Source organism: Ailuropoda melanoleuca, chromosome 9 (genome assembly GCF_002007445.2).
Source record: "Ailuropoda melanoleuca isolate Jingjing chromosome 9, ASM200744v2, whole genome shotgun sequence".
Classification (NCBI taxonomy): Eukaryota; Metazoa; Chordata; class Mammalia; order Carnivora; family Ursidae; genus Ailuropoda; species Ailuropoda melanoleuca.
Window position 1 is genome coordinate 69,260,561 of NC_048226.1, and position 20,970 is coordinate 69,281,530.

The following is a 20,970-nucleotide window of genomic DNA, read 5'->3' on the forward strand; positions in this document are numbered from 1 at the left end:
ATATATATATATATATATATATATATATATATATATTAGTATAGGTATGCTAAATATTGCATGGAACATTCTTACACTAAAACATGATTCTTTGTTGATCTGAAATTCAATCTTAACTGAGCATCCTGTATTTTATCTGGCAACTCTACCATAGTTGTTTCTTCAATGCTCATCTCTGCTCTCTAACTTCATCCCTTATGATGTTTTTGGTGCCCGGGCTTCAATGATTATCTTTCATCAGATTATTTCTAAACATCCATCTCCAGCAGTTTCCTCCCTTCCTCTCTCTCTCGTGCATTCCTCTGTTTTCTCCTGGATATTTTATAGTATATTCAACTCATTTTATATAAAACCAAAGTTAGTGTTTTTGACCCTAAAACCTATTTCTCTGCCTGGCTTCTCTATTTCTCCTAATACCTTCTCCACCCTCCCAGTCACCTCAACTCCAAATCCAGAAGCCCTGAAGTGGCTGAATATTGATTAATTTTACTACTCTCACTAGTACTCTCAGATGTGTCTTTCTTCCTATTCCCATGGATAACTAGAGGCCCATGTCATCTCTGAGGACTACAAACCATACTAGGCTATTGAAATCGCCTTCTGATTAGTCCCCCTACTACTATTCTCAACCACTTTCCATCCCTCCACACTCAATTAACATCCTAACTAAAGCACAGGTATGGATATGCCACTTCCTTGATCAAGGAAGTTTCTACTGGCTCCTGGTTAAAGTTCAAACTCCCTAGCCAGCATTCAAGGCCTTCCATAAGCTGATCTTTCTCCTCTTTATCTCCCTCTTGTCTCCCGTATGCACCCCAAACCTAAGGCACATCAGAACACCATGTCTGGGGCTTTCCTATCTCTGCTCACACTCAAACTTGGAAGTAGACTACTTTGAGGGTGACTCTTACAATTCCTGCATATACATATGCTCACTAAATGCTTGTTGAATTTGTGAAGTCAGTTATCCATAGTAACAGAAATGAAGTAATTAAATCCACAAACCATTTATGTGATAATACTAATGAATGCCTTTTTTAACAAAGCCATTGTTTTCTTCTACCAGTTATGGGCAATATCAAACTCTCAGAAACATCTCATGTCTTGTGATGTCAAGTCACACCTGGACTCTCACAGAGGACCTACAGGGGCATAGATGGACACAGATCTCACCCACTCTTTGCTGCCTCTCTTGATTTACTTTTTGAATTCTGATACCTTCCCCATTTCCCCCAGTTCTTACAAATGAAAGATTATAATATTCTCTCTAAATGTCCTTGAATTCTCTGTTACATAAATTTCCAAATGACAGTATATTCTAAACTGTTGCCAACCACACATACTGATGCAAAAACATCTGAGTGCTTTGATAATCTAAATCAGAGGTCCACATCAAGCTAGATCCTAAATATTTTCAGCTTTGCAAATCATATGGTCTCTGTTGCGTTACTCAACTCTGCCATTGTGGCCCCAAAGCAGCCACAGACAACACAAAAACAAATGAGCAGATATGTGTGCCAATAAAACTTTTCCTACAAAAACAGGCAGTTGGCCCGTGGGTCATTGTTTTCTGACCCCCCAACCTCAATCAAGCTTCTGATGAACCATTTACTTCATGTTTTCTTTCCAAACTATATTTCACTGTGGTAGTCTCTTGATGGAAAGAAGGCTAGAATTTCATCTGATATAGTCTTTTCTCCCCCCACAAAATTATACTTAAAGCAAACTCAGGACCCCAAAGTGGGTGAGGGGAAATACAAAGTGGGGACCTGAAGCTGGCTCTGGGACTTTCTTCCCAGCCCAGTGGACACGACCCGAAGGTGGGGACAGGATGAGGCAAGTGGGGTGAGTAGTACACTCTCCTTGGGCACCAAAATCTTAAAGAGGCACAAAAAACTCAATAATAAAAATAAATAATACTTTGAAGCAATATTTTTGAAAATCAAAAACATCCACAATGAACAAAGCATCAACATTTTAAGTAAAGACATGATCACTATAACTGATTTTTTCTTTAGTCTCGGGCTCCAATATGGCTCTGCACAGCACTGTTTCTGTTAAGGTATTTAAATAAATACATTTATTTAAAATGTTGATATTTTGTTCATCATGAATTCTTTTGCATTAATTTTGATTTTAAAAACTACTGTATTTGACATTATTCATCTTGATTATGGAGTTTTACAATGTCTTCTTTAATTTTGTGCCTAGGTGAGTGCCCTATTCACCTTCCTCCCCACCCCTTAGAATCAAGCCCATGTCACTCTTTGCACTGTCAAAGTCCATGCCCGTTTCAGAGAATGATGTACAACTCTATAATGTTACCTTCAAACTAGACCATTCCTCTTGGCTGCTTCAATACCATTTTAGTTACTGGATCTGCCACATACAGAGGTGGATTTGAAGCATGTGGAAAATCTTATACCAGACTCTCTAGTCACTTCTTAAGAGACATATTACGATGACAGGGAACTAACATTTTATTAAACACATACTAAGTGCCAAGTGGTAATGCTAGCGAACTTTATGTCCATCATTTCACTTAATCTTCAAGACAATCCCATGAGGTTTGATTATATTCTTTCATATTCATGACGAAACAGAGGCTCAGATAAAATGAGATTATAAAAAATGCTAAAGCCAGGCTGAAGCTTTATGCTACCTCGCATTATCTGCCAAGAAGGTGACATTGCCTTCCTACCTTATATTTGCACAGAATCACTCTCATTCATAAAGAGCTTTCAAATGCTTCATCTCATATGAGCTTTATTATAATCGTAGATAAAAATCTCACATTTTAAGGATGATTTATTTATTTAAAGAGAGCACGAGCCAGGGTGGGGGGGACAGGAAGGGCAGAGGGAGAGAGAATCTCAAGCAGATGTGCGGCTTGATCTCATGACCTGAGATCATGACCCAAGCCGATATCAAGAGCCAGACACCGAACTGACTGAGCCACCCAGGTGCCCTGAAAATCTCATATTTCAGACGTGCTAGCATGAACTCATCAAATACATTCTATGAGTCAGAACATATTCAGAAACATTAAGTGACATAACCCAAGGTCAACACCTAATAAGTGGCAAAACTAGAATTAAAAACCCAGATTATCTGAGGCCTGGTGAGTTTTCATTATATCCTTTCCATTCCAGAGGAACACACCCAGCATTGGTATCTTTGACCCAATACTATCCATGTTCAGATCACAGTGAGTAGCCTGAGGAATAATATCTGGGAAATAGGAAGAAATTAGCACATAAGGGAAGGAATCTAAAGTATGGAGCACTAACTACCCTGATGAGGAAGGTCTGAAGAAAACAGGGGCATCAGAAACGGAGAAGGATACCTAGGAGGTATCCCTCGGGGGTTTAAAGGAGTGTAGGGGGTGTTAGAAGCCTCTAGAAGGATGGCACCATTAAGAGGCTCAGAAGGGCAAGGCCAACCTTGGCTGGCTTCACCTCTGCCAAGGGTCATTTCTCTTGGGGCTAGGAGGCATTGTAATTATAATCAAAGCAACTGTAATCAAAGCAACTTTTGTTCAAACGCCCTAACCTTTCCTGATTCCATGCTGCAAGAAAGCAAAGGAATCATTTCCAACTTCCAGTTGTTCCACATGCCACCATGATTTTGTGATCAAGAGGAGTATCACACAGAACACCGTGGAGACCATTCAGATGGGAGAGAATAATCAAAGTGAGGACAGGATACAGGAGCAGAGGAGAGGGGCATGAGACCTTAGGACATCACTTCCAACCCAAAGCTGGGGAGAAAATGGCAGGCACTCCATTCTGGAAAGAAATCACACTTCATGTTACTCCAGGCAACTTCCAAGGAGGCATCAGCCCACGTGAGAAGTCACACCTGATATTATATCTCTATAACAAGATGCACAACAGGCGCTCTCAAGTGTTTAAAATACTTGAATGTGCAAAGTTTCACAGCCAGTCACAAGTGATAAGAGCTATGTGCCTCTTTCACTGGGGAGATGCCACCACCATGCTGGGATTCCACAGAGCAACATGGCTTCCCTATTCTTCAAAATAGAACAGTTCTAACAATCCTCTGTCAATTTTAGCTACAGAAGAATAGAAAACACCCCAGGCAGAGTGTGAGAGACCAATCTTATAAACAGCAGGATGGCAAGGTATAAACAAGAATGGAAAGAAAACATACAACTTTTAAAAAAAATCATTGCTTTTGACAAGGACAATAGGATGGGAAGAAATTCAGTCCCAAATATCATGGAACAACAAAAGCTCAGAGAAGTGTTAAATCGCAAGCCAGGTGGCTGCAGAAATTTGCAATGATCCATTCCCATCTGCCAACTTGTCCCTTTTGGCACCAGGCTGGATTGCACAGACTCCTCTTCCAGTTTCACAAGCTTGGGGATTGTTTTTTGGTTTTGGTTTTTCCTTCCATGCAGCGCAACTGGCATTTTCAAGGCTACAACTTTCCCAAGTCACCTCTTTCTTCTTCTCTGACCCCACAAACGAAGTTGCTTTGGAGAACCACATACCACAATATTTCCATCTTTATTTTGACTGAGTCATGTTCTTGCATGCAAGGAAATTATGTTCACATACTTATAGTAAATCTTAGTGAATCTTTTATATGATCACTTGTGTTGCTAGAAGCTATAATGCAGCAAAATGCCAGCATCTTCCATCCTTTCAATCATTCTACCAGTAATTAAGCACTGAGCACATACTCTCAACAGTGGCCTGCGGATAACAGAATGAGTAGGATCCTGGCTTTGAGGACCACACAGTCCAATGGAGGAGACAGACTCACAAACAAACAATTCAGAGAAGGGGTGAAGCTACCTTACCCCTCCTCTGCATAGTAACAATATACATGGGTTCCACTGTTATTTTGTCCACTCCCCAGCAGGCTGCTTCCAACCCAAAAATGCCTCTTTAGGCCAAGTGATCAGAGGATTAAGTACCTATGGCTAAGCAAGCACAGACATATTGAGGAAAGGAAGTTCTTTCTAGAAAGTTCTCTTCCATCTTCCTCTACCTCCATCAATGCCTTGCTCTACATACCTGTTCTCAACCTCAGACCTCCAAATTGCCTTGTTGGACTTATAATCCTCCCTAGCTCTAATTATTATTATTGATGGCACCGTGTCATGTATATCTATTATGTGTCAAGAATGGCCCATATGGTAGCTTATTGAACTTTCATAAAAAACTCGGGATGGGCTCTGCCTTTTTTTAAAGATTTATTTCTCAGATTTATTTTTCTTAAAGATTTATTTTAAGATTTATTTAAGTAATCTCTATATCCAATGCAGGGCTCAAACTTACAACCCTGAGATCCAGAGTCACACACTCTACTGACTGAGCCAGCCAGGCACCTCTTGGGATGGGCCTTGTTATCCTGGTGTTACAGATGAAAGAAATGAACCTCAGAAAATTTTTGGAACTTGCAAAAGGCCACAAAACTGGTAAGTAGAAAAACTGAGATTAGAAGTCAGGACTGTGTGATTAGACAGGTTCTTAAATAGTACCTTAGTCTGCCTTGGTAGGCACATGTAGTCCAACTCCCCTGCTAGATTATTCACATTATAAGGACAGAGACTAGCATTTCCATTTTTTTAACAGTCCCTAGGCAGGGTGGGACTATGGGCAGGCACAGTAGGCATCTGCCTATGTGATGTGATTTAAGGGAAGCTGGATAAGAATGGGTTAAAAATATCTTCACTGTTGCCTAGCACAGTGCCTGGAATTTTACCAGTGGAGGTGCATTACTTTGGGCCTTGAGTCTTTCTGGTCTTCAGGGTTGCTTTATTAGAACATAATTGCCCTAAGAGGAGTCATACTCAGCTGAAACCTCAGTGACGGTCAGGGCCTCGGAGAGTGAGTCACAGGAGAGATGCCCAGAAAGGAGCCTGGCAGCTCTGAGAGTGGGCACAGTGGTCCTGAGAGGACAATGGGAGGTTCTGAAGACAGGAGTGGACATTTTGTTGGACTGGCCCCACCTTTGTGGTCCCCAGCACAGAGTCAGGCAAATAAATGTACATAATTCCTTCAATTTGAGGAAACACCATTTGATCAGGTGTAAGAGTTGCAGGCCTGGCATGGAGGCAGGTGGGCCTCAAACACTGAGGACCCTGAGCCTTGTGAAGGCATAAGGACAAGAAGACAGAAGACTTGCCCTCGAAGAGCTTACAGTCTCTTTGTGGGGAAAATTATCAATAGCAAACAATGGGTGAGTAAGACAAGACAGGAATGACCAAGCACGGAATATACGTGTAATTGGAAACCTGGAAAAAGAAGAGCTCAGTGTGGAAGGAGGCAGTTTCAGCTTCGCTGGGGCCCATGGGGCCTCAAGCACAGTATTACCAAATAAAGAGACAGACTGAATGACTCGGCGAAAGCCTAGCTTATGCCAAGAGAAGACCAAGTCGGCCACAACCAATTGCTCCCTCAGCACTCCCAAACAAAGAAATTCAACTTGGATTTAATCACCATGATGCAAAATGATGTTAGGATGATCTAGAAACAAAATCTGAAGACAGTTACAATGTACGGAGATACTATTTAGAAAATATATTACTTCAAATGAAGTCCAGGTTTTTAAATGAAAGGCTCTAATGGTTGTTCAAGTCATAATAAATAAATCCAGAATTTCAGTAATAGGTGAAAGTATCACATTTATATATTTAAACAGATGGCAAAGGCAAGTCTAAGCCCTTCCAAAACTGAAGGAAAGAGATCTGATGACCGTCATACAGAACCTTGGCAAATTCCAAGACCTTCCCCTGAATTCAGCTGTGATAAAGAACGGCTTTATCCTGTGACCTTCCAACAAAAGCCAAATGCGCTTCTTCTGGACTTTCACTGAATACTTCCTTCACAAGCAGGAAAGGTTACTTCTATTTACTCTAGCTTATTTGGTATTTTTTTCAAAAAGATCCCTTTATTTAATTCTCACAAAGAAAACAACCTGAAGGAAGAAAGGAAGGAAGCAAGCAAGTAAGCTTTGACCTTTATATGCTAAATGAGTTATTTAATCAATAGCTACAGGTGATTATGTTCTCACCATTCTGAATAACAACCCTTTGTACGCCTGGCATAAGAGAAACCAATCGCTACAGCCTAAGGCTTACTTGTGAGCCAAGCAGTGAAAAGAAAAAAATATAGGTAGACTTGAAAAAAGAGGTAAATGGTGAGAGAGGAGGAACCACAAGAAACCCTTCCTCCTTCAAGTTTCTTAATTGAATTATTGCTATATATATATATATATATATATATTTCCTTTTCATTTCAGCTCCGTTGCTAATAAGCCTCATTTTCACAAGTTGCCTGTTTTCTTCAAGGCGGCTGCATATTTGAGACATAAGCAGCAAAGGTCTCTGGCTCAATCAGCTAATAGGTTTGTATTAATCTCTGTGCCGATGCATAGATTTGGTGATCACATGATATAAACCCGCAATCAGACAAAGGTCTAACAAACGATATATGTGCTTTATTTCCAGATGCTAGCAGCAACATGGCAAATGTTGTTCCAATGCTGAAATGTTGGGATTTCTGGAACACCTGGTGTTATAAGGAGCAATCAGAAAAAAAAAATTTTTTTTTGAGATTCTGAAAATCTGGGCAGTGATTACAATACTGGAGCAAAATGACAATACCGGTATTTCTGTATTTAACATTTCATAAGAAAAGGATTCAGAATCCAGAAAAAGAAATCAGTGAGAATGAATATTGACTATATTTAAAATACACGAATTTTAAGTATCTTGTAAAATGTAAAAATTACTACCTAAACAATATCAAACTATTAATAATTATTAGTAGACTGAATTTAAAAACCTAAGTATTAAAACAATACACAGTGTCAAAAATGAAAAAAAAAATAAACCATGAAACATTGAAAATGAGATATTATTTAAACTTTTATAATGAGAGTTCTTAAAATGCAGAAATGTTGAAATTTTGTCCAAATTTCTTCACTGCTAATAAAAAGAAAACACTAGTTAGGAAAATGTGATATATTTATGAATGATCTCCAAATATATTCTTCTGGCTCCTTCCTCTTGAATAATTGGAACTCTCATTTGATAACTTTGAAGAATATTTTTAAACGTTGAGGAGTATTTTTAAACATAATTCTGTGGGGGGGGGTTGCAGGGGGATGAAATTTATTTATTTCCTTCAAGCTGTAGTTTGCTTGAAAATAAGAAGCCAGCATTTCCAGTTTGTTCTCCTCTTCTTTAGTTTGCTCATCTATGCCCAGCTGCCCAGATCCTTTCAAAACTCTCCTGTTGTAGTGGATATGCTCTAAAAGTGATCCCCAGTGAGTCAGGCCTTAGTGCGATCCTCCCCTCTTGAGGGAAGGCACAGCCTGTGACTTGCTTCTAGCCAACAGAATACAGCAAAGCCAATGGGAGAGTCACTCCCTTGATATGATTACATTATGCAAGTCTCTCCCTTAGCAGACGGAGAAGAGATTCTCCAGCTGGCTCTGAAGTCAGCTACCATGTTGTGACAGGGCCTGTGAGAGGCAAACAGCCACATGGCTAGGAACTGTGAGTAACAGCTAGGAGATGAGAACACCTAGGTGACAGCCAGCAAGAAAACAGGGGACCTCAGTCCTACAACCTTATCTGAATTCCACCACCAACAACATGAACTTGGAAGAAAAAAGCTCCCAAAAGTACCATAGCCTAGTCAACATCTTGATTATACCCTTATGGGACTCAAACAGAGGACCCAGCGAAGGTACCTCCAGATTCCTGACCCAAAGAAACTGTGGGATAATAATTATATGTCGTGTTAAGCCACTGCATTTGTGGTAATTTGTTATGCTGCAATACAGAACTAATGCACAAGTCATAATCCTCTTTGAGCTCCAAAAACTGTTATTCTTGCAAAAAAAGGTTTGTGTTGCCAATTGTTATCTTCTTCCTCCATTTGAAGATAGCTGAAATATAGCAGAATGCTTTATAGATGTGTACACCTTTATCCAACTCAAAACTTTAATGAAGAATATAATTCTCCATGTATGATTCTCAAAATATAAATTAAATTCAACATCTTTCAAAATACTATATTTTGGTACTTGGAAAATGGAGAGTATTCCTCCAAACCAGTTTTTTTTTTTATGTTCACACTTCCTTATTTTTTTAAATAAATGTTTTATTTCAAACAGTTTTAGATTTGCAGAATTATTAGTATATGGAGAGTTCTTGTATATCCCACACCCAGATTTCATCATTAACATCTTACGTTAGTATGGGACATTTTTCACAATTAATGAACTAACATTGATATATTATTATTAACTAAACCCTATAGTTTATTCAGACTTCCTTGGTTTTTACCTAATGTCCTTTTTTCTGTTCCAGGATCCCATCCACGATCCCACATTACAGTTAGTGGTCTTGAGTCTTTAGGCTTCTCTTGGTTGTGACTGCCAGTATTTTTTTTTCAAGATTTTATTTATTTATTCAACAGAGACAGAGACAGCCAGCGAGAGAGGGAACACAAACAGGGGGAGTGGGAGAGGAAGAAGCAGGCTCATAGCGGAGGAGCCTGATGTGGGGCTCGATCCCATAATGCAGGGGTCACACCCTGAGCCAAAGGCAGATGCTTAACCACTGTGCCACCCAGGTGCCCTGACTGCCAGTATTTTTAATGACCTTGATAATTTTGAGGAGTAATGGTCAGGTATTTTGCAGGATGTATCTGTATTGAAATTTGTCTTACATTTTTCTTGTGACTAGAGTGGGGTAATGTGTTTTGGGGAAGAAGATAGAGGGAAAACATCATTCTTATCACATTTGTGAAGGATACCTACTATAATGATGACATACCACTGTGGGTGTTAATCTGGATGACAGGGCTTGAGGTGGTGTTTGTCAGGTTTCTCAATGGTATGTGACTCTTTTTCCCCTCCTCCCTTTTCTACTGTACTCCTTAGAAGAAAATCACTGTGTGCAGCCCCCATGGGGAGTCATGCTTTACCTCCTAGAAAGCAGAGTATCCACATAGAATATTTGGAATTCATCAGCATGGGAGATTTGTCTATTCTCTTCATATATTGATCTAATTATTGATATCTGAATAAAATTTATTTTATGCTTTGGGTTATACCACTACTTTATTTTGTTGCTCGAATTGTTCCAGCTTTGGCAATGGGGAGGACTTTTAGTTGGCTCCTGTATCCTTGGGTTTTTAGGGTTTATTTTAAAGATTGATTGATTGATTGATTGATTGATTGATTGATTTGACAGAGAGAGAGAGAGACAGCCAGCGAGAGAGGGAACTCAAGCAGGGGGAGTGGGAGAGGAAGAAGCAGACTCTCAGCAGAGCAGGGAGCCTGACGTGGGGCTTGATCCCAGGACCCTGGGATCACGCCCTGAGCTGAAGGCAGACGCTTAACGACTGAGCCACCCAGGCGCCCCTGGCTCCTGTATCCTTGTGACACACTCTGTGTCACACCATTGTGAGGTGTTTTTCGTTTTGTTTTGTTTTTCATTTTTCTTCTAGCAGTACCTTACTTCCTGGCACTATACAATGCTCCAGACCCCTTCTGTGTATTTCTTGCTCCAGCCCTAACTTAGCCATTTCTCCAACAAGACCCAGTTCTATTGGAAAATAGCATTAAAATCAAGATTTGGGTGGTAGGTGTGTTTATTGCTATTGACGTGTCATTGCTTCTAGGCCAAACCAATTTTTCAGTCTCTAGACATGGGAACTTGGAATGTTCCTCTATGCTTCATGTATTTTAATTTATTCAACAAACATTTTCACAAAGATTACTATGTGTCAGGCATTATTTTAAGCATTTTACAAATATTAACTCATTTAATCCTTATAATAACCTTTTAACAACAACAAGATAAGTAATGTTATTAGCCCCGTTTTATGAACGGAAAAAGTGGGACACTGAGAGGTTTGAACACATGGCTGAAGTCATACAGCTAGTAAGTGGCAGAACCAGGGACTGAACCCAAGCATCTTGCTCCAGATTTGGGGGAATAACCACGACACCACATTGCCTCACAGTGGCAAGGACCTCACAGAGCAGCAAATTAATGGATAAATGAATCCACCTACATTCATTTTCCAACAAATACCTATTACGTGCCCATTAGGTGCTAAATTCTGTGCTAGATGTTAATTGGCTTAATGCCATTTGAGATACCTTCTTGGGCTACAGCCCAATTTAAAATGAAGGAAGAGGCTGTTGTAATGTGCTCCTTGAGAAGACTCTGGCAGCTGCGTGGGACAAAGATGGTGAAATGAAACCACTTTGCTCAGAGGCTGCAAATACACTTTATTATGCTACAGGTAATATTCAAGGGTGAGAGGCAGTGCCTTCTTTATTTCCTATATTTCTATTATCCTTTTCGCAAATGTTAAAGAGAGGGTTTATTATCTTTTCCTATATATGAAACACCCAGTCATTATGCCACTGTTCACTGATAAAATATTTGAAAGTAAAATATTTGAAACTGTCTTTTGTGAAAATCATTGAACAAAACTGAGATTTCCATTTACAGCTGATTGAAGGAAAATTTTAAATGTACACTTACCTTATGACTGTCACTAGCGGGTTGTTCCCAGAGACCAAGCCGAGAGAATCTAAAAGGAAACAGGCAAAATAACCATGCTGAATGCAAATATCTTCAAGGATTACAATATTATCTGTCCCCACATATTTAGTGGCAGAGCTCTGTGAAGCTTTCCGTGACCTGGCTTTAGTTGTCAACATGTTTTGTGAACAGGAAGGCAGGTGCGATGGAGATGGGTTTGGCAGAAAAGACTCACCTAGAAGAAAAAGAAGGCAGAGGCTAACACAATGGGGACTCTTGCACTGACCTCTTGCTGAAATTTATAAATTCCTTGGAAGAGGACATGGATTCAAGGGAAGGGATAGTCAAGAATATAGGCCTTCATTTTTTAGGTTAGAGCAAGTATCAAACGAGCCACCTTCTAGATGTACCAAAGGTTAAGGGCATTCCAAAAGAATTAGCAAACACAGTACCTTAATGAAGCAATAAGAAATCACAACACAATAGATCAATAAACGGGAATAATGCATTGGTTAGATTCATAGTTCAGGGGAAAGGAATAATCAAAGGGTTTAGCCTGTGAGGAGCTAACTTAGTTCAGCTGAGTGGGTTTGATGGGGAAGACTTCAAGGAGGGGGTGTGATCTATCGAATCCCTTTGCCAATGGACATGGGAGAGGTGTGGTCTCTCAGATTTTGTTTCTGACATTTACAACCTCTCTCTGAGAAGAAAGTGCACCAGTCTAGACAATCTAATTAGTCTAATTAGTCCACCTAATATAGTTTCAAAACTATCAACAGGGTCAAAGCCCTCTGGGGAAACATGTAGAAAAAAAAGTCCCAGCTCATATCATTGAATTCTTAAATATCAAAGTATCACTTTTATCAGGAATAAAACATCAAGAAATGTGCAATTGTTTGGGTTTCTAAATAGCCTCCCTTTTTTACTTAAAATCTTGTAATAATTCAAGGAAAATGTGTTCCAAATGACATGTTAGAAAAAAGTTAACATGCTACTGATTTCTGTGTATTTGATGAGATACTGATCATTGCAAAATGTATCTCAGTCAATATACCAAGGACTCATATTCCTCCAAGCATTTAACAAAGTATTAAATATACTTAAAGCAGAACTAGGAGTTTTACCAAAGAGTCAATAAATGTGTCCCTTTGAACATAGAATAGAGGTAAGATGGTGGTAAGGACCTCAGGCCGGTTATTAAACCTCTGGACATTTCACAAATAATAGTTAGTATGTTATTTTTAGTTCCAGCAATCTAAGAATTCCGATCTAAGATAGATTCTTAATGTTTTTCTTACTTATAATAACCTATACATTTTAATAATATAGATATTTAGATGAGATTTTTGGCTTCATAAAATGTAATCTTTCCAACCGTGATTTTTTTTAACTGGAAAGAAAAACTGTGAAATGGCTTTTATATATTTTCCTTTATCTCATAGTTACTTTGTTGACATACAAACAGATTACAATTTGAGAAGTGGTATTTTAGTTTTTCATTGTTAGGATGTGGAATCTAGTCAACGTGAATTCACAGTGTTTTACATTTTAAAATATAGTTAACTCCATTTCAGACTTTCAGATTTTACTGAAACAACAACAACAAAGGATACCTAGTTAAAATGGCAAGGTCGATAAACGAGACTAGAGCTGGCCTGACCCCAACAGCTTTCGCTAGTATCAGAGTGGACAGGCCATTAAAGACCAAGCTCGTTGGTGACATCTCAGTCAGCTGGGCTGAGACCAGGAGAAGAGAACATCGCAAGAAAGGTATTAAAAGCTCTGCCTGTTCTCTATGCCCCCAGACAAGTTTCATTGATCTGCCCACAGGAATACATTGAAACACAGCCTGTCTTACCTATGTTTTCTCAGAGATTGCTAGGGCAATGATGGAGGTAGGGTGGGAGGGGTATGAATGTAGATAGGAATACAGGTATAAATAATGAACAAGGTATAGAATCTATTTTTATATAATAGCAGCTTTCGTTGTAACATATACATAAGGGAAATTTTGTAGATTACATGTATATCTTGCTAATTTAAATGATCACTTCAGGGAAACAAGGAGATAAGGTAGAGAGGACAGGAATTCTGGGGTCTAGCCCCAGTCTGGCCATTATTAGCAGTGGGCTAACTTTAGAGCAGCCGCTTACCATTACTAGGCCTCTTTATACAGACAAGTACATGTATTACTCTAAAACCCCTTTCTGGCATCCATTTCAAGTTGGCCCTTACTTTGCCTTTAAGATCTCCACCAGGAAGTTTATGGTTTATGAGAAAATAAATGCAGCTGTGGCCAAATTTGCTTTTTCAGAAGCCTGAAGTGAATCCTTTTTTAATGGTCTCAGTACTTAAAATAGTTACTTTATGTATTTTGGGTTGCAGATACAAATTTCAAGGTTTGTGATATGAAAGTCTGAGAACATTTGGATAAAAACTGCTTTGAAATGTTTTAAGTGTTGTATGAGGGTACTGTCTAGTTACCAACACCCGTAGTTCTAACTATCCTATCCGTCAGCCATAACATCCACTCATGCTACTGATGAATAAAATGGTTTCTGGGCTCAGTGTTGATATCTAGTTTTTTAGGTGCCAAAACATAGCATTTTCACTGAGCAGTATATTGTGACAAGAACTTGTAAATATAATCAAATAGCTCTTTACATTTTCATTTTAATGTGATTTAATAAGTCTAATAATTAGAATATCAGAATCCAACCCTAACTTCCCTCAGGATGTGGAAAAGGCTTAATATTTATGCATCTGGGAAAAAAAATGTGCCATGCTCCAAAACACAATTAAACTAGAAACATGATGTTCATCCTCTCAGGGGCATTTAGCATAAGCTAAATATATTCACAGCACAGTTGATCATTTATAAACACAGCTACCATCACAACCAGAAAGTTGTGTCCATGGCAGTCCACTCACAGTCTAAAGTGAAAAGCCACGAATTCTGCTAGGCTGGAGGCCACTCTAAACTTATCATGCAATCAACACTGCCCTATTTTACAAAACGCTTAATAAAAATATTTTAAAACATTCTATTCTTTTGTTTTCTACTTTTAAACTGAGTACTTAAATGAGGATTAGTCTAGTTCTCTCCACTTATGGAAATCGAGTATGGAGGGGAATAGACTTACCAGGATTCTAGTTTCCATTAAAGGATCCTTGCTATTGCCCTTGTTCCTCACGGCACAGCTTCATTTATGCTAGGTGCTGTCCTAAGCTGCTTTCAGATGTTATGATTCATTCTGATGTCATGACTCTGTGACTCAAGTTGTGAGGAATGGATAGTTTTCTCATTTCTTTCTTAAAGCTGGTCTTAAATTCAGAAAGCATGTTATGACAAAACAAAAAGCAATAATAATAAAAAGAAACCAAATTCACTCCAGGGAAGAGAAATTGGATGAATGGAGGTTATACAAATGTATTTTCTAGCCAATTGGTCAGTTGGCCACATTTATAGAGAACCTTATAAGGGCAGAACCCACATGGAATTACCCCCTCTCCTCAGGCCACCTGCAATGTCCTGTGTGGGCGAATGGCAGGCTGGGTCATTTCTAGGGGCTAGAAATGAATGATAGGACTTCACCTTTAAGATGCGCACTCCTAGAAGGGAGAAGCCGGCTAGTCACTTATAACAGACAAGTAAACAAATAAAATAATGAAAATGTAAACAGCTGAATGACAGACTCACATAAACTTGAAGAGCTGGTCTGAGCAATACTTGCACACACTCCTTCCTCCTTCCCTTTCCCTTCTGAAGGTTTTTCTCATTAGCACTTGGTCGTTACCACCCTAACTTGATGTCATAGATTTATTTGTTTACTTTGGTTTTCTGTCTCCTTCCACTAGAAAGTAAGTCCTTGAAGGTGAGCAGGACTTAACAACTAGTAGGTGCTCAATAAACAGTTAAAAATGAATGTATGAGTAAATAATCATTATAGAAGTCATTCAAAAGAAGGTATGATTATCTGGAAAGAGGGGAGGAAATGATGTGGGGTTATTACAAAAGGCAATTACATTTTGACAAAGAAGTTGAAAGTCAGTCAGGAGAAGTTTGCTGGGCAGGTCCTGAGGGACACCTGGCAATAGGTCCACGGAGTCCAGGTAGTTTGTCTGCCCAGTGTCCTGACCTCGTAGAACTGTCTCCCAGCTCCCTGTGGCCTTAATAAGGTAAGCAATCCCAAACACCTCCTCCTCCGACCACGGCGGAGGATGCCAACCAAGCTAGGCCAGCGGTTCTCCCCCCTGGGCATTTATACCCACAGTGGACAAGAACCAGGAGCAAAGGCAGCTCTGCCATCAGGAGCAGCAGCATCTCAGAAGGATGGGTTACGTGTTCTGGCTTCCAAGACCCCAATTGCCCTAGTTCCTGTCTTTTTGGTCAGCTCTTCCCTCAGCTCTTTAAGCTATTAATATCCTTCCAACAAAGTTTTTTTTTTTTTCCTGGCTCTGGTAGTCTCAGTTTATTTCTGATGATTACATTCAAAGCTCTCTGTGACCACAGGAGCTGATTAAAAGATGAATGTGGTTTGGAAAGACTCAGAATAAAGAATTTTTATTAAGCACTAACCATGTGTGGGTACTGAGTGAAGCTCTTTATAGGAGCTATCCAATTTAATCTTTACAACCATCTCCATGAGTACCTGGTCCCATTTTAAAACCGAGCCAAGCTCCCACTCTATACCAGGTGGCTGAGCCAGCATTTGACCCTAAAGACCACAATCTTAACAGCTCCCCACTGTCCTCCTCGGAAACACAATTTCGAGTGTGTGATAAATAACTAGACATGCCCCTGGTGTGAGGGTCAGGTCAGATGAGTCAGGGTTAGGGATTAGGTGGAGATGGGTATCCTTAGGGAGTGGGGGGAGTTAAGGGTAGTGGCACTAGCTTCTTTTTTTTTTTTTAAAGATTTTATTTATTTATTTGACAGAGATAGAGACAGCCAGCAAGAGATGGAATACAAGCAGAGGGAGTGGGAGAGGAAGAAGCAGGTTCATAGCGGAAGAGCCTGATGTGGGGCTCGATCCCAGAACGCCGGGATCACGCCCTGAGCCGAAGGCAGACGCTTAACCGCTGTGCCACCCAGGCAGCACCACCCTAGCTTCTGTGCTTATAATTCAGGATTCCCACATTCCACATTGTGTTAGATTTTTTTTCCTATGCCATGTAAAGAATTAAGAAGAGTTTCCTAGTGAGACCTACTTTAAAAGTGCCTGGAACAGGTGGTTCCAAAGTCTGAAAAATACCTTAGCATAATTGCATATTTTTATTAATTAACCACCAGTTACATGTATACATGGAAGTGACTGTAAATCACATAAATACATCTAATTAAACTTAAATAAAATGTATCCCCAATTCAGCTTCCTCTTAGATTGATTCCAATGATGCCTCTGGCTATGCCACTGTTTTCACACATGAGGGTAAATACAGTCGTGGTGGAGAGAGTGCTCTCAAAAGCTCCTTCTCCTTAAAATCTTACAAGAACATTTGGCCTTGTGGGCCAAATAGTAGCATTCTGAGCTTCTGAGATCACAGTACATCTGGCCCTGTGCTTTCTCCTCCTCCAAGTCTGCTTTATCCCTATGATCAGAGGGTCCTCTTCCTCCCACATCACACCAAATAGGAAGCAGAAAAGGTCCATGTTCTGGCTTAATAAGTCAGGAGAGGTCGGGTCTTCTGATCCAGATTCATCAAAATGTGCTGCCTCCCTCAGGAAACACAACGGAAACTGTGCAGCAGGATGAGTTAGCATCATTCATCCCGCTGGAGCTTTATGATGTCCTGGCTCTACCTGAGACAGAGATCAAAATAGCGGCATCCAAGCCATTCTTCATTAGTACCAGTGTGTGGGGGTAGGAGTGAACATGTCCCTCTCTGGCCAGGACATCAACTACCTTGGTCATTACTTTGACTTTTTCAACTCCAGAGAAGTGGTGACATTGCTGCTCTGGCAGCCTCTATCTGCTTCTATTGCAAGGCTTGTACCATTCCTTTTGGGGGGATTTCACCAGTGATGTTGCCTTTTGAACTAGAAACTCCTTATCAGTGTCATATAAGGAGAAGGAGAAGACTGTGTCCCCAGCACCACTGTTCCTGACATTGCTGAGCATTTGGCCAGCCTGGACTATTCTACCGAATTTCTCTGTGGACCACAGGGTCAGCCGGCCTATGGCAGATTAAGTACTGATTATCTGTAGTCCAAGGACCAATGAACAAGCAAAGTTCACCCCAAGGTGAAAGTTGCTGCCCAGTGGTGTTTTGGACTTTACGTAAGAACCTGGTTGATGACCTGCAACAGTTCCCTTATGTTTTGTCTGGGTGCCAAACCAAGACTCCTCCAAGGGATGAAGGTCAGGCCCATGTTCTTAAAACTGACCAGGTCATGTTGGCAACCCTGAAGCAAACCTGAAGTGGAGAGTGTGTATCTGAAGTCAGACACTCTACCAGAGAAAATCCAAGGAAAGGCAGTGGGAAGCAAAAGAAATCTAGACTCAGGACTCTAGCAAAACATGTGCATGACTTCATGTCCTGAGCCATGAAAGAGTCACAGACATTATTCAGCAAGAAATATGAACATGCATGACTTTTCCTGCAGCAGATGCCTGAGGTGACAATCAATAACCTTTCTTTTCTTCCTATTTCTCTCCTTCCTTCCTTCCTTCTTTCCTTCCTTCCCTCCTTTCCTTCTTTCCTTCTCTCTTTCCTCCTTTCTTTCTTTTTTTCTTCCCCCCTCCCTCTCTTCTTCTCCTCCTTCTTCCTCCTGTCTCTTCCATTTTCCTGTTAGCACGACTACTTTCATTTATGGGTATAGGCATGTCCCAGTCGCCATGCAAAGCACTTTGCATAACCTCTTTTACTTCACATAACAATCCCAAAAAGGAGAACTGTGCATATTTTACTGTGAGGAATGGAGGCTTAGGGACATGACAGCTGTACTAATGGGGTGTGACCCCATATCTGTCTCACTCACAGCCCAGACCTGTTCCATTAGGAATGTTGGCATCTTCCTCTTGATAAACAGATCCCATCATAGGGTACTCACTGCATGCTACCTACCACTTCAGAAGAAGATTTTCTGTAGCTCTTGCCTTTGACACCCTGCTCACATTCTGCCCGCCCTTCTGCTTTCAGCTATGGCTAGAAGGTAGATGGAAGGGAATGCAGACTCCTCTGGAGCTGGCAGTGCCCTCTTAGTCATGCCCCTGGTTATCTTCTGACTTTCTGCCTCCAGGCCTTCTCCAATGCTACAGGGACCCACAGTCTGTAGGTACAGCCAGGAAGCACAGAGGAGAAAAGCCCAGGGATGGTTCTTGGCCAGTAGAAATTGGGAACTGATTGATAAAGACCCTGCTGCCGTCTAGATACAACTCCAGAATGGGAGACATTCTAAAGTAACCATATCTCTATTTGCCCACTCAAATCCTTACCTCAAAATTTGTTTCTCCGGAGAAACCAAACTAAGACATCTTCCAATGACCCTTATGATTCTATTTGCCTTGTTAGCAGACCTTCTGCTTCAATGTGAGTGCATCTTCTATGGCTGTCAAACTTTCTCATATGAAGAACTTTCTACTTTTTTTTCACCATTAACCAGTTATTTCCTTTAACCACAGTTCCCTCTAAAGAAAAGGATGCAAGAGAAAAAAGTAAGCTATAAATATCTCTCTCTTCCTTTGCCCAGAGTCCTGAAGTCCAGTTTCAAAGCCCCACTAATAGAAGAGCTCATGATAGCTACTGACACAAATGCTCTCTGGCTTTGTTAGGGTGGGGAGCAGACACCTGAGCATAGTATTTTAAAACAACACTTAAATGATGATAATGTAACAATTAGTTGGAAAATATTATTTTGCCATCAGATATTTAGGCATAAATCATAGGCAGTTCATATAAATGACTCTAAGGTTTATTACTTTTACACAGAAAATTATGTAGAATTTTTTCCCCTTGACATTAGTTTTCTATTACCTAGAAACGGCACCAAAAGCAACAGTTTTTCTTAGACACACATACACCTTGGCCCTCACATCTGGTAAAAATCAAAGATTCTGGATCTCCTTCCACTGCAGGCAGAGACACTCTTGCATCTATCTCCACCCTGACTCAGGACCCCTTGTATTAAGTTGAATAATGGCCCTTCAAATATATCTGTGCCCTAATCCCCAGAACCTGTAAATGCTACCTTATATGGCAAATGCAGAGGTGCCATTATGATTAAATTAAGGACCTTGAGATGGGGAGATTATCCTGGATAATCCAGATGGGCCCAGTGTAGTCACAAGGGTCCTTACAGAAGTGAGGCGGAAGTGTCAAAGTTAAGGCAGAAGGCAGTGGAAGCAGAGATTGGAGTGATGCAGCCAGAAACCAAGGAATCCTGGAAGCTTCTAGAAGCTGAAAATGGAAAGGAAATGGATTCTCCCCTCAGAGCCTCCAGAAGAAACTAGCCATGGTGAACTTTTGGCTTAAGTCCATTGAAAGTAATGTCAGACTTCTGATCTCTAGAACTGTAAGAGAATAACTTCGTGTTGTCTTAATCTAGGTTTGTGGCATTTTGTTACAGCAGCCATATGAAACCGATACAACCACCTTCTCACCCTGACACTTCTTTTCTTTGGTGACCTCACCAGGACCCCCCTTTGCTCCCCTCCCAACCTACACACTACATTCAAATGAGGGATTTGGAAGTAGTTCTCTCCTCATCAACCCTGAACAACTTGCCCTGGGTGTTGGAGACCTCAAGGCACCAGAAACTCTGTACCATGACAATAGGAAATGCTTGCATGCAAGCGGTAGGATGTGCAGAAATAATTTAGGACAGCAGTAAGGGCTACTGAAAAGGAGTTAGGAGTCATCAGCATATAGGTGATGGTTAAAGTCAAACCATAGCTAGACCATGTAAATACATGACAGTGACCTTGACTGAACTAGGAAGTGGATCAAGGGGATTTAGTTTGCAAATAATAGGCCTATCAGAGATACCATAGAAAGTTAAGAGAAAATGTGCTCTAGAATATAATTTTTAAAAATTTATCTTCAGCTGAAATACAATCTCAGCTAGGTCATGAAGAGGAGTATATCTCACTCAGAGAGAAGCAAGCCTCAAAGAAAGCTCTTGAGTTCTATATTGGGCATAGGGATACAAAAGTAGTCATAGTTCCTGACCTTAAGGAGATTACAGATAATTTCATCCTAACGTAATGTGTGGCGTGATAATGGTGTCAACAAGTGTACTATGGGGGCACAGTGGAGGGGACATTTAGTCTAAAGGATGAACTGAAGAAGACTCTCCTGGAGGAAGTAATGACCCATTTGAAGGATGAGTAGGAGAGAGAGAATGCAGGGGAGCATTCATGGTAGAGGAAATAGCACAAAGTCCTGGGCGGAGTGGCGGGTAGTTAAATCAACATAAGTGG

At 40.4% G+C, this 20,970-nt stretch overlaps 1 protein-coding gene across 14 annotated transcripts in view; it reads right to left on the reverse strand.

Annotated features, from left to right (window-relative positions):
• Positions 1–20,970, reverse strand: part of NCALD (neurocalcin delta) — a 405,829-nt gene that overhangs the window by 179,506 nt on the left and 205,353 nt on the right. For all 14 annotated transcript variants that reach the window (XM_034668398.1, XM_034668391.1, XM_034668395.1 and 11 more), the window contains one exon: positions 11,549–11,597. Coding sequence is in view for 1 of the 14 variants with exons in the window: in XM_034668401.1 (XP_034524292.1) it covers positions 11,549–11,597 (49 nt within the window). In the remaining 13 variants the exon portion in view is untranslated. The remainder of the gene's footprint in view (positions 1–11,548; positions 11,598–20,970) is intronic.